Here is a 13,709-nt window from a genome sequence, read left to right on the forward strand (position 1 = left end):
TTTGTATGGAAATTCTGTTCACACTTCCCGAGCAGGGATAAATAACACGGGAATACCAAATTTTGGTATTACTTGGGCAAATAACAGCGACCAAAATGTGTGTGTTGGAAAATAAATCAAAATCCCATATAAATTTCATATTAAAACTGGAGCTCCTAGACCTTACCAAATGGGCTCAAATTTTCAGGAGTGCTTCTGGGGACATAAAAGAACGAAATTCCGGTTGATGCAAGACAAAATAACAACTTTTGTCTTTTTCATAGAAACGTGAACCACGCTAGTCATACATGTTGTTGGAAAATGTGGAATTTTTTTCTTGTTTTTCACAAATTTATGTTGATACACATTTTCTGAAGGTAATGAAATCTTTTGTTTTTGAAAATATACTGATTATATCGGTTTTAGACTATTTTAGTTTGTATGGAAATTCTGTTCACACTTGTGACACGTAGTACAATTTTACTTTCGAAACACACTTGTGACACGTGCTTTTCAGATTTTTGATTACATAATTTACTGTATCTTTTAACTGATGTAACCAAATTAGTTGAAACTTGGAGCGTTTGTTAAGCGATAGTTTACGAACCGATTGCTTCAAAAAGTTTGGCTCTACCATTCATAGTTTTGAAAATATTTATCATCAAACATTAAAAATCGATTTTCTCGAATAGTACTAAATGGTCGTTGTCACAAGATAGCACACAGCTGACGATATGTAAAAACAGCAAGCCGAGAAAAACGCAAGTCAAATTTGTCCCACCCATAAGGTTACGTGTTAGAATTTTTCGAAAAAGTGAATTTTCTACTGAAAACAATGTACTAAAGTTTATTGGTTTTTCTGATAGTTCACATGATTTCGAACCAAACTGCATCATTAACTCAATATTGACGAAATTACATATGGGACGGACTTGATTTGAGCAGCAGTTATTTATGTGAACATGGGCAGTTAAGCTCTAAGCTTGCGTGTGGATGTGGTCTCACAAAATAGAAATTATGATCAAAAGTGCATTAAATTTGATCATTTTGGCCAGTAAGTGGCATACATTTGCGTGCTTAATCGAGCATCAAACTCTCCATATGACGAAGATAGGTGTTTGATTAGAAAGGGTATATTTCCCCTACCAAATCATAACACTGATTGACAGCTGTCAGTTAGGCCATTGCAAATATTTGTCAGAGTTTATATGTTTATGACCAATAATGAGATATCTACTCTATCAAAAATTCAATTATTAATTCAGGATCCATTGACTTAAACAAAAAAAAATGTCGTTTGAATTTACCTCTTGAGTCTAACAATATCATTTTTTCAAAATGACACACACCAGAAAACAACGCACATGAATTAGCAGAAAAAAAAGTTGAATCAGAAGATTTTTGAAATTCAGGAAAAAAAATAGCACAGTTCCGAATACATTCTGTGTCAAAATTTCTGGTCGACGCAACGAGCTTCCCTCGTTTGAGTGCATGGTCTTGTGGTTATGATTCCTCGAGTAACTAAGAAACATGTGTTGTTTGTGTCGAGGGATAAGCACAGTGATTGGATTGCTTGAAGTGTGGTTAAGAAGCTCTGTAGACACTCTGCTGCGGTGGCTTAAGGACGATCAACGAGCTCGTGTTTTTGAAATATGATTACTTCTTGGACGCTTTGAGTTTCATCATCACGAGTGGCTTATGCATGGATTATTTCTAAACGATAGATGATATTTATGATATGAAAATTTAAAGCACAGCAAATTTGTTATTTCTCCGTTACATAAAACCAACAGGCTGCCACAAATTTGCAAAAATAAAGTCCAACCCAATGTAAATTTATTGAAACGGAAAACATCGTGGAATCAAAACTTTGCTAAATTCAATTTCAAAATCACTGTCCCGCGGCATCAAAAACCATCGGAATTGCCTCCGCCGCCGATGGCAGAACGACTTAATCTTGGTTTGATAGCGCCCTCGGAATGGGAGTTGCCAGAAAAGTTAAAAAGTTAAAACTTTTGCCTGCTCCGGAAAAGTTAAACAAGAAATAAATATTCCATTTGCTCGCGAAGAAAGTGTGTACACACATGAACATACAAACGCGCACACGTGCGAGCATTTTCCCATATATTTGAGTAAATGCGAAAAATGCAAAGAAATAAATATTACAAAAGTTTTGAGGCCCCCGTTTTCCCTTTCAGCTGGCCTTCTGTCTGGAAAGAAAATATGCTCATATTTATTGTATCCATTTCGAAAGAAAGAAAAAAAGATTTTTCAACTCAACCTTTCCCTCAAAATCAACTGAGCAATCCACCTAGTAAAAATTCCAAAATCAAAATATCAGATTGAAAACAGTTTCGAAGTTGTCTAACTGCCGGCGAGACAATTTTCTGTTTTTTTTTTAATGAAAAGCTGATTTTTGATGGTAGATATGAGTATGCAAAGTTTATTCCATTTTCTTTTAATGTCATTGATTTTTACCCAATAACATTTCTTTTTCTTTCAACAGCTTTGCAAAATTCATGCATTTTTTTTTTGAAGGTACCTCTTCTTGAAACTGTTAAGAAAAGGACTATCCAAAATTAAAAGTAGCCCTATACAGCCAATGTTCGCATAAATGTCCCATATGCAAAACAAGCTGAGAAAAACGCAAGAAAAGTTTGTCCCACACATAAGGCTCGGAAAAAAGGAAAAACTGGATTTCCTCCAAATTTCTAGAACAAAGTACTGCATATTTTAGGCTTTTCTGAAAAGCACACAATTTTGAACCAAACTGCATCAATAACTCAAAAGCGATGAAAATGCATATAGAACATTTATACGGGGCAGTACACAGAGTCAAAATTTGCAAACAAGAAAATACATGCTATCAGTGGCGTGTTAATTTGCCCATGCATACACCCAGAACTGGGAATCGGCATACGAGAGGATAAAGAACACGGTTCGGTAGTAAAATGGTACTGTGTGCGGACGGAGAGGATAAATCCCGAAATTACCGAGAGTACTTTACTTATGGGTTCATCTTCAAAAAAGTTCATCTGTCAAAAAAAAAGTAGCGGTACCGAGACTCGAACCCAAGACCTTCGGCATATTGAACCGTGCCTTTGCCGTATGGGCCACCATGGTTCGGTGACTAAGTGGCGTTCATTTGTCCATATAAGTCACTCAATAGGATGAACTGTTGCAATGAACGTATGAACATGCGAGAGGTCTATACTCTCGCTAAATAGTACTTTTCTCACGTTTCTTTTCGGAAGGACTATCCCCTCGGTCTTTAATTTTGGGTGTACAAACCAAATGTTGTAGAAATAAGAAGAAAAGCAAAACAGTTTCTAATTTGAGCAATGAGCAACATTCGCTTTATTCAGACTTTATCCTTAGTGAACGGCGTTGATTTCCTTCTCGTTCTTGTTGAAGATCAGGGTGTCGTAGTAGTACATGTTGGGCGTGAACCAGATCTTCTCGTCGATGGGCCGGTCGAACGGATATCCGAACGGCAGCGAGTCGACGTAGCGGGCTCCCGAGCCGACGCCGCAGTTCAGGGTGTAGTCGTACCCCTCGTACTGAGGAGTGGACGGGGCGTGGTACGGCGAAACGATAAAGTACAGCTGGAACGGCATACCGCCCTTCTTGCCCTTGGGGAGCATCAGCCGGGACGGGAATCCGCAGTGGGCTTCGGTCATGTCCAGCGGGAACTTCTTGACGCCGTTGTACGCATCCATAACCCACTTGTACAGCTCAAAGTAGCTGGTGCGGTCCTGGACGTACAGTGGGAACTTGGTCGAGTCACGGACGATGGTGTTCTTGCCAACGACAAATTCATACGGGAACACATCCAGCAGAACAAAGTTTTCGCGGTTCTCGTTGACTCCGTACACGTGACCGTACGCGTCGTATTTCGGTCCCAGGTACATGCGCACAATACCCTTGGTGGCCTTCTCGGACATGACGTTCAGCTTGACGGTGAAGGGCATGTGGTTCAGACGCCACTGGCGAGCCTTGATGACAAAGTCCTCACCCTGGTAGTGGGCGATCTTGCCAAACTTCTTGATCGTGGACGCGGACTTCATGGAAGCTTCGTCAAAGACCTCCACATCGACGGCGTTGGTGATGTCAGCGTCGTAACGGTCAAAGTAAGTGACGAGCTTGTCGACTTCAGCCGATTCGATTTTCAGTCCGGGGAAGTTAATCTCGTCGTAGGTGTAGTGCGGCAGGTGATCCTTGAACTCCCAGTACCAGTGAGTGATGCGCTTGTACAGCTGGTAGAACATTGGGTCACGCATCGAGGTCTCAAAGTGCTCCAAGGCACCCGGGATGACCTTGTGGTCGTCAAAGTGTTCCACGGAAGCGCCCAGCAGAACGCGGGCAATCTCTCCGACGTACTTGTAGTAGCGAGTGTTGACACTGTCCGGGTTCTCCTGGATCAAGTTACCGAGATACTCGATCGATTCGGGTTTGGTCAGATCAATGTGGCTTCCGTCGGGCAGCACAATGTAACCCTGATCAATGACCTCGCGGATGCGGTGTTCGTAGTCGACGAGCTCATCAATCTCGAAGTAGTTCTCCGGGGTGTAAACGTTGAAGAGGTTGTCACGGGACGGGAAGCTGACTCCGTTGTAGTAGTGCATGTTCGGGTAGTATCCGGTTTTGATGGGTTTGTACCAGGAGAACTCCGGGATGACTCCCAGGTCGTTGGACAGGCGTTCCAGGTAGTAACGGGCGAGTAGCTGCTGATGTTTGTACAGGTACATTTCACCACGACGGTCCTTGTACAGTCCAAATTCCTTGCCTCCCATCCAGAACGGGTAGTCAGCGTGGAAGTAGTAGTAGTACGTGTTCAGGCCGATGTCCTCAGTGAAGTACGAAACCTTCTGGTCCTCGTTGGTGTGCACGTACCAGCCGGTGTAGTTGGTTGGGATGATGGCGGTGTAGACGTCGTCGATCTTCTTCATGCCGTAGAATCCTTGCATCTTGTACTGAGCAGCCTTCTGGATGACTTCAGTGTTGAAGAAGTAGTATGGGTAGATCTCGTACGGGGCAGGCAGTTCCAGACCGGCCATATCCTTGCGGTGCAACATGGCGACGGTGACGGCGTACACGAACATACCTTCGTTCATGTGGAAGCGAGCCCACACGATCGACTTGTAGAAGGTTTCCCAGTCCTTGGCGTAGTAGAACACGTGGAATAGAGCGATCGCCTGCTCACGATGCGTCTCGTGGAACACGCTGAAAATCTCATCGAACGGCAGCATACCGTGCTTGTAGAACTCAACAAACTCCTTAACGGCTTCGACGTTCGTGTAGTAGTCGTAGTGTTCCTCGATCTTGTACTCCTTCGACACCTCCCACAGCTCGGTGTGAACCTCGTGCTGGTGCACATGTTGGAACACCTCCAGCAGCTGCTTCTGCTTCACCAGGAAGTCCTTGTCAGCGTACGTAATCTTGTCCTCGGGCACTACGACGTAGCCGGCAGCCAGAGCTGCCAGGCCCACCAACGCTACCAGTGTGATCGCCTTCATGTCGAAACGACTTGTGATACCTTTCCTGGCCGATGCCAGGGCCTTTTATAGTCCAACGTGCAACACCTGGGTGCAGGATGCTGTGGCGCCACTATCAGGAGGAAGATAACCGCTGCTGTTACCAAGTGGTGCTGCAATTTTGCTGTTCTGAACTGCGAAAAAGTTTGCGATAACTCCGCGTTCGGATGGTCTGGGGTACATAATTATTTATAGCCGTATTGTTACTATCAACACTTTCGGGAAGGATTGGTATCTAGCATGGATTCAAGTTAGTTGATTTCTGAACTCCACGTTCAGCGTTTAAAAACTTAATAATTTGACACTAAAGGATTGAATTGCTCCCCAAGTGACAAAAATCCCCTATAAAGTAACCAGCTTCCAGTCTAGCTCGCATAAGTAGTGCAGTTCACTGCAAACAACAGTCAACAGTCGCTTCTTATCAACACATTAGGTAGCTTCTAGCTACCTAAATGCCAATTGCCTGGAGCTGATTGAACTATACGAGATAGAGTAACCACCTCGAAAACTTCGGTGAAACAATAGTGTCGTCGTCGGTAACCCTACTCCTCTGAAACAGTTCTCTTTTGATAGAGAGCAGTTTGGGCTTCGGAATCGAACATTTATTGGCCGCATTGTCTCGTACAAACATTACCGGTGACTAACCCCGGTAGGTCATGTTCTAGGACCACACAAACTCCCATTGACAGGTGGCAATAAAATATCGGCTTATTCCTTAATGCATAATAAAATATGTTCACTCAATGTTCTCCAGCCTGGGCCAACCCGTAATAATGTGCCCTGGACGGGACACGGACGCCGGGCAAGGGTACAAGTAGAACGGAACGCAAACCTGGTCTGCTGATAACCTCCGGGGCGTTGAATCGTGCCGTGGTGCAGTTGGACCAGAATGTGCATGATGATGCACTGCCAGCACTGCATCACACCGAACGTTCAACATTTTCGGTTCTCGGTACAGGTAGGTACCCACTCCCGAGGCAAAGAAGTTATGTTTGCAGACCGGCACGTGATTCAAGTGTGAACATTTATTATGCAACTTTGAAGGGGTGATGTATCGTTATGGAGTTGATCGTTTTAGATAGCTGCTCAAGGAGGCAAAAGAAGTTGACATACTTTGGCAATTTTGTACACAGAAAAAATAATGTAAATTTGGAAGCTGTAATTTTTGAAGCTTGAATATTACCGCTTTTATGATGTAATTTTACCTCAATTTCGCCCGAAAAAGTGACATTACACCAGAAAAGTGGTAAAATTACACATTTCCAAAGGTAAAATTACACCTTTTTCCTGACATAAAAGATGTACCTCTTCCCAGATGTAATATTACCATGATTTTTTTTCTGTGTACTTCATTTGTTTAAAACATTGTGTTCAATATTCAAAAAGATCTTGCAAATGTTCCTGCATTTTCTCATAATAGGTACTTATTCATCTCAGATTTGAAGCCAAAAAAACAGCTATAATCAACGCTTCATTTTATTGGCGGCTGTTTCAACGAGAACGATGACCTCGATCGAGTCATCTATCAGGTCACAAAACTGCATCCCTCCTCGTCTGGATGATGGCAGCCAAAATGCAACCAAAAGCAAAAATAACTTAGACAGTCATCCAACTGACTGATAGCTTCACCCCCGAAATTGACTCGACTTGGCTGTAATAACAAAAAACACCAAAACCATCACAGCCAAAAAAACAAACTGATAGCGCTTATTATGAAACATTAAGCATTATCTGCCGCCAAGCGCATCGCGCTGGAACCGACGAAATGAAGTCTCGTCCAAATGGCACTCACATCAGAAGTATAAGAGACGTCCCAAATTCTGGAATCTCCAGCTCGGGGTAATGACTGCCACTTGGCTGTTCTTAGTCACGCCACGCTGCCAGCTCCCGATTTTACGGGAACCAAACAAAAAGAAAGCGGTTGCCATTGGGGCGTGGACCAACCAATTTCCTTTGGCGACCTTCTGTCGTCGGAAGTGGGATAGGAACGTCCCACGGAAAGAGATTGGCACACGAAAACGCCCCAAGGTAGGCAGCGCAGTCACACGTGGTTGCGAGATGGCGTTGCGTGCGTTCTCTCTTAAGATTGACAATTGACAGTTGACAGATTGGCAGATTATTGACAGTGAGTTGTGCTTACCTGGGTGGGAAGATTACCGGAACAATCGCAGGTGTCACTCCGTTTCGACTTCCGGTGGTTTGGCAGTGACGTCTGTTATTGAAGCGAAAATTGTACAGTTCGCCTTCTGTCGATTTTCCTGTTCTTGAAGCGGAATCGCAAGACTCTGTCGTCTTCAATTTCAAAGTGTACCAAAATTGAAAAGAAGCAAGACGTTGGTTTGCTCAAAGTGTTCATTGAAATAAATGAAATATATTATTTGGCCCGAGGCGAAACCGGTAAATTTCATTTCGAATCGGATATTAATCATCCTGCAAAATGTCCCCTCTCTCGGTGTGAAACTTCTTCGGGATGCGATGGACCTCCGGGTCATTGGACCGTGCTGCCAGCTAGCGACCGGTTAGTTATGGCACGAATGATGGCTAGTGTTGCCGGAGAAGTGAGCTCTGGCACTGATGAATGCAATTTTGCTTCTGCCATAACTCAAAAACGTTATGTCGGAATAGTAGCAGTTCATGAAGCGTTGGCAGTATTGTCCTTCTGCGCGAACTGTTGTGGCAAGATTTAGCAATTTTAGAGATTATTTAAATAAGAACATCATTTTAAAAATAGATCAACATGTTACTAACAAAAAAATTAAGCTACGCATACACATTCAAACATTCAAAAATGTTCAAATACCAATTTAAACTGTAAAAAAATGGATTTGAAAGGCTTAAAACTTTATTTACTAACAAATTTACCGTTTTTATGAAACATAAATACAATTCACTGGCTTTTTTTCCGTGTACAATGCTATTAGATTTTTTACTTTAATTTTTTATTCTGAATTCAAATATTCCGTCTAAATCGCATTTTCGTGTTTGTCACCAAATCTTCGTCAATAAAATTTTTCATTAGAATGGGATACTAGCCGTTTGGTTTGTAACATCCTGTAACAGAGGAAAAATCCCGATTTTGACTAAATTTGATGATAGCCGTTTTTCAAGATCCTTCCACCTACCGCTCTATCAGAAGTTATTCTAGTATTCATTTGTTATTCTAGCAGTCGAAGGTTGAAATATTGAATTCGAAAAACAGCTCTCGAGATTTTATATTACCATAGAAATAAAAACATTTTTTTTTTGCAAAACAACTCAAACAAAAATACCACATTTAAAACTACTTTACAAATTCTTGGAAATCTCAATATCCCAAAAAACGATCACCCTGTCGTACTCCAAGAAAGGAACCCGGAATCCTTTTACAATCTCAAGACTGCCTTTCCAAAACCGACCTAATACATCAATTCCCATCAGCCTCAACACTGCCCTGCGTTCCTCCACCATACCACCGGGAAAATCCGTATGCTTCCGGCCCAGGAAAACCATCTTACCGGTTCTCGGCAGGTGCAGGTCTCTCTTATCTCGGGCCACACGGGTTCACCACAATTGCAAACAGAAAATGGCTGGGACGGTCCTCCCAAGGAGGAAACCACATCGTCCCTTCCACATTCCACACCCTCTGACTCTCTGTTTGCATTTACACTGTTGCGAACAGTAGTGGAAGGGTTGTACATTTTACCGTTCCAGAGTGGGAGTGTCGAAGATTTCCTCCTCCAGAGATCGAATCTTTTCCCTCGAGGGGGGAACAGAGGGTGGCTAGATTGAGGTTAGGATTTATGGTATGCCAGTTTCTGTGCAGCTAATTTCCAAACGAGGACGACGGGACGTCGTTCCGTAAGAAAGGCTGCTCGGAGGTACCTTTGGAAAAGCTATTGAGAAAATTCTCCAGAAAAGGAAACTCATTTATAAATACTGTACTTTTCAAAAGAATGTTAATATTATTTCGAAAAATGCATTTACTTCCTTAGCTGGGGTTTTTCTTACTCCAAATATTTTTTAACATTCCAACTCCCAAGGTTCAAAAAAAGTTGGAACTCGCTGGTTCGCGGGCATAACTTAACCAATAGGGACGATTCTTTTTTCCAGTGACGCCAAATCTGCAATTTTTGCGAACAAAAACATTGTTCCAACTTTTTCGCCAAATCGCCAAAAATTCCGCGGAGGCAGTCTTTTAAAAAAAGTTGGAACGATGTTTTTGATCGCAAAAATTACAGATTTGATCAAATCGAGTTCTGCAAAGTTCTGGGATCATCTAGACATTCTTACAAATCACTGGATAAAGGAATCGTCCCTTGGGCGTCCGTGTAAGTTTGACGTGCGTTGGGCGTTCCAGTGTTAAACAGTACGAGGTTTACCATGAAATAACTATTTATAATAAAAAAATTATTCAATCATGCCAAATTTGTCCAGCTCAGTTAAAAGGCAAGCATTTCACAGGTTTGCTTACAGCAGAAATTACAAAAAAAAATATTTTCAATAGATGTTTAGCTAACCTGCAATTCGCTTGAGAACCTGGCTGCAAGCTCCCGAAAAGCTCGCCCAAAGCTATAAATGTAGGTGATGAAATATATATCTTGCTCTCCTAAGGGGGCCTCACCTTGACTCCTGTGTGAGTGTGACGACGGACGAGGTCGGATCACTTTGCTAGAAGGAAATGCATTCCACCTACAACCCACCTCCTCTTTCCTATCCCCCGTTGTGCTATACCATACAAATGACAAAATCAATAAATGGAGAATTTCGAGCTCCTTTCCCAAGCGACAGAGGGGATCCCTGCCGGAGGGTGGTGGAAAAGGGCAAGATTAAATGCAATAATAATACCAGGAATTTTATGCTTCTGCCCTAGGGAGGAGAATTGCAAGTGCCGAGGGATGAGAGGAAGGGCCGTCATAAATTCAAAATCTTTAGCCTCTAACGGATGATATAAGAGGGAATCGAAGACAAATGTCAAGAAGTTTGATGGAAGTTATTCGTATTAATTAAATTAATGTTGCATTGAATAACTATGACTTTATTTATTTAAATTCATTGAAATGTTGAACACTAACTAAAAATCGTTCAAATTATTGCATAAAATTAAAATTCCCGGGTACCGGGAACTCCCAGGAAATAGCAAAATTTAACGCTCGATTCCCGGGAAATTTAAAATATAGCGAATCGTCATCCGCTAATTGTATTGATTTGACAAGTAGTAAAAAACAAAATACATTTTTTTCTCTTTCCAGTACATAGTCTAAAGGATTTGAAAATCTTTGTCCCGGACGCCGTCATCATGGGCAACGCGGCCACCCTGTCGTGTCAGTTTGAGCTTGAAAAGGTAACGAAATACTGCTCTGAAAAAAAAACGTAAAATAATCACAACTAATTAAAACTCTCCACTGTCCCGATTGTGTCACGTCCCCCAGAAAACCATTCCCCCGAAAACCATTCCCCAGAAAACCGTTCCCCAGAAAACCATTCCCCAGAATGTACCATTTCCCAGAAAACTATTCCCCAGAATGTACCATTTCCCAGAAAACCATTCCCCAGAAAAGTTTCTTTCTCGAAAAATCAAAGTAGTTTCAAATATTAGTTTGTTTGAATTTTCTTAGAAAATATAAAAATTGGACAAGGTTATTTTATCCATGCCAAGAAATTTTTCTTTTTTTTGACAACAATTCTTGAGAAAATAACAGAAAATGTTAATTCGGCTTATCACTCGTTCTAATATTCTAAGAAATTTTTCCTTCTTTTTCAGTCATGTTAAATTTGTTATACAAATGCCGAATAAATTGCAGTTTCTTTTTATTTCTTGTTTTCCGTGAATGCTATTTTTATTTTGCAAAGAAGAATTTTTTTTGTTAAAATTAAAATATGATTATGGGTGTCATTGGTATAATTCCATTTGACATATTGAACCTTTGGCATATTGCTCATTTTGCATGATTATTTAAATTTTCTAAATTTGATTTAATTTCACCTTCTTTAAAGAAGGGAAAACTGTCTTGACTTGTGATATCTGCTAACAGAAGTTGAATTTTCGCTTTAAAGTTTTTTTTCTTGTATTCTTTCTTGTTTCCATAAGGAAAAACTCTCTTGACTAGTGATAACAAATTTAAAAAGTTGTGTAAGTGGTCAAGTATTTTTTCCCTTACTTAAAAAAGGGAAAATTAAACCCGTGTCGCAGTTATAATAACAAGGCTATAAATTTTTCCCTTCCTTACAGAAGGGAAAACTCTCCTCCTCCCTTTTAAAGGTAAAATTCAACTTGTATCAGTCAGTTAAGTTTTCCTTTCTTTAAAGAAGGGAAAACTTTCTAGCCTTGTAATAACTGCTGACACAAGTTAACGTGGTGATTATTGCACTCGAGCGTAATATTTCAATCTTTATTTCTCGCATCACGATCGAGATTTTTCGATCTAAATATTACGATCATAATTTGTTAATGGTAAGTCAAAAAACCCAAAGCTTCAAAAATGTCATAAATAAAAAAAATTCAAAATTCTCAAAATATTTTTTGAGAATTTTGAATTTTTTTTTACTTTTTGATATTTCAAAAAGTTTGAAATTCAAAATCAAAATTAAAGAGAAACGAAATTTTAAAATTTAAAAAAATCAAAGATTATGATTTTTTTTATGTTTTTGAAAATTTGAAATTATGGAAACTTTGAATTTTTTCGGAATTTTTGGGAACTTTAAAAATTTTGGAAATTTTGGAATTTTGGAAATTTTTGAAATTTTGGAAATTTTTGAAATTTTTGAAATTTTGGAAATTTTGGAAATTTTGAAAATTTTGGAAATTTTGGAAATTTTTAAAATTTTGGAAATTTTGGAAATTTGGAAAATTTTGAAAACATTCAGAAATTTTGAAAATTTTGGATTTTTTTTTAAATTTTGGAAATAATTATAATCACCACGATAAATATTTCTGGGGAACGGTACATTCTGGGGAATGGTTTTCTGGGGAATAATACATTCTGGGGAATGTTTTTCTGGGGAACGGTTCATTCTGGGGAATTGATTTCTGGGGAATGGTATTCGGGGGAATGGTTTTCTGGGGAACGTGACACAATCCACTGTCCCCAGGCATCTCTCTACTCCGTTCGGTGGTACTTCGAGAGCGAAGAGTTCTACCGTTACGTCCCCAAGGAGTCACCGCCGGCGCGGACCTTTCCGGTGTCTGGCATCACTGTCGATGTAAGTAACAGCTGACCCCCTCCAATGAAACACACGCAGCGAATTAATTAAATGCGATCAATTTGCAACACCGTTCACATTTACAACCGATCCCATCGGAGATAAATTAAAGTAATGGTCCTCATTCGAAACGACTCAATCTGGGCCTTAATTTGGACCGTTTAGCATCCCGGAACGACCTTCTCGAGACTTTGAACCAAATCTGCACCAGGAGGGTCGTCATAACGATAAAAATAATTACACTCACTTCTCACATAAATATCATTTTAATTATGGCACCTCCTCGCTTCACCCTGGCTTTTCTCAAAAGTCTTTTGCAGACACCGCCTCACTTCAGTTCGAAGCAGAACAGTCCCACGAGGGCAGTTATCAAGTTGATGTGCGCAAAAGAGAAGGCACACCAGTAATTATCTCAACGCCCCTCCACCTCTCGGAAGGATTTTCCCATCGCACTTCCAAGACCTTTTTGATCTGAAAATACATCGAGAGTGAACTCGGAATCGTCACTTATTCTTACATGGCTGAAGAGGTACCAACTGAAGCAGTAGGTGGTCTCGGTGGCTCAGGGTGAAGCACGAAATAATTTCCCGAAACTGTTGAGAGAATGGCTCTTATTGAGATAGTTGAATTTATAAAATTGAATCAATTATTTGATTTAAATTGCCAGAAGGTAAAAGATTCATGGAAACATTGTCAAAAGTAAGATTTTCATATAAAATATAATGCCGAAGGATTGAATCGAAGATTGTTGATCCTGAAAGTGAAGTCGTTTTGATACTTTATTTTTGTGACTTTTTCATTTCAACTACAGTCCAGACTCGATTATCCGAAACCTCGACTATCCGAAGTTTCGATTATATAAAGTTCGATTATCCGAAGATTTGTACAAGACTTCGGATAAACGAAAAAAATCGTATTTTTATTTACTTATTTTTAACAACAAATTCGAGTTCTGCGACATAATTTGAATAAAATTTGAATAGTTGATTGCCTATAAAAAATGCATTTTTTTTCAAC

At 40.4% G+C, this 13,709-nt stretch overlaps 2 protein-coding genes across 2 annotated transcripts in view; one reads left to right on the forward strand and one right to left on the reverse strand.

Annotated features, from left to right (window-relative positions):
* Positions 1 to 13,709, forward strand: part of LOC120427279 (uncharacterized) — a 255,636-nt gene that overhangs the window by 226,322 nt on the left and 15,605 nt on the right. Inside the window, exons 6-7 of the mRNA XM_039592129.2 lie at positions 10,742 to 10,833; positions 12,582 to 12,692. Of these exons, the coding sequence (XP_039448063.1) occupies positions 10,742 to 10,833; positions 12,582 to 12,692 (203 nt within the window). The remainder of the gene's footprint in view (positions 1 to 10,741; positions 10,834 to 12,581; positions 12,693 to 13,709) is intronic.
* On the reverse strand, positions 3,306 to 5,512 carry LOC120427278 (hexamerin-1.1-like). Its single transcript, XM_039592128.2, has one exon. It carries the CDS (start codon positions 5,493 to 5,495, stop codon positions 3,354 to 3,356), a length of 2,142 nt encoding a protein of 713 aa, XP_039448062.1. The 5' UTR covers positions 5,496 to 5,512; the 3' UTR covers positions 3,306 to 3,353.

The sequence above is a fragment of the Culex pipiens genome, chromosome 1 (genome assembly GCF_016801865.2).
Source record: "Culex pipiens pallens isolate TS chromosome 1, TS_CPP_V2, whole genome shotgun sequence".
NCBI lineage: Eukaryota > Metazoa > Arthropoda > Insecta > Diptera > Culicidae > Culex > Culex pipiens.

Coding starts and splice junctions, on each gene's coding strand:
- LOC120427278 (XM_039592128.2), bottom strand. CDS start 5,495: ATGAAGGCGATCACACTGGTAGCGTTGGTGGGCCTGGCAGCTCTGGCT.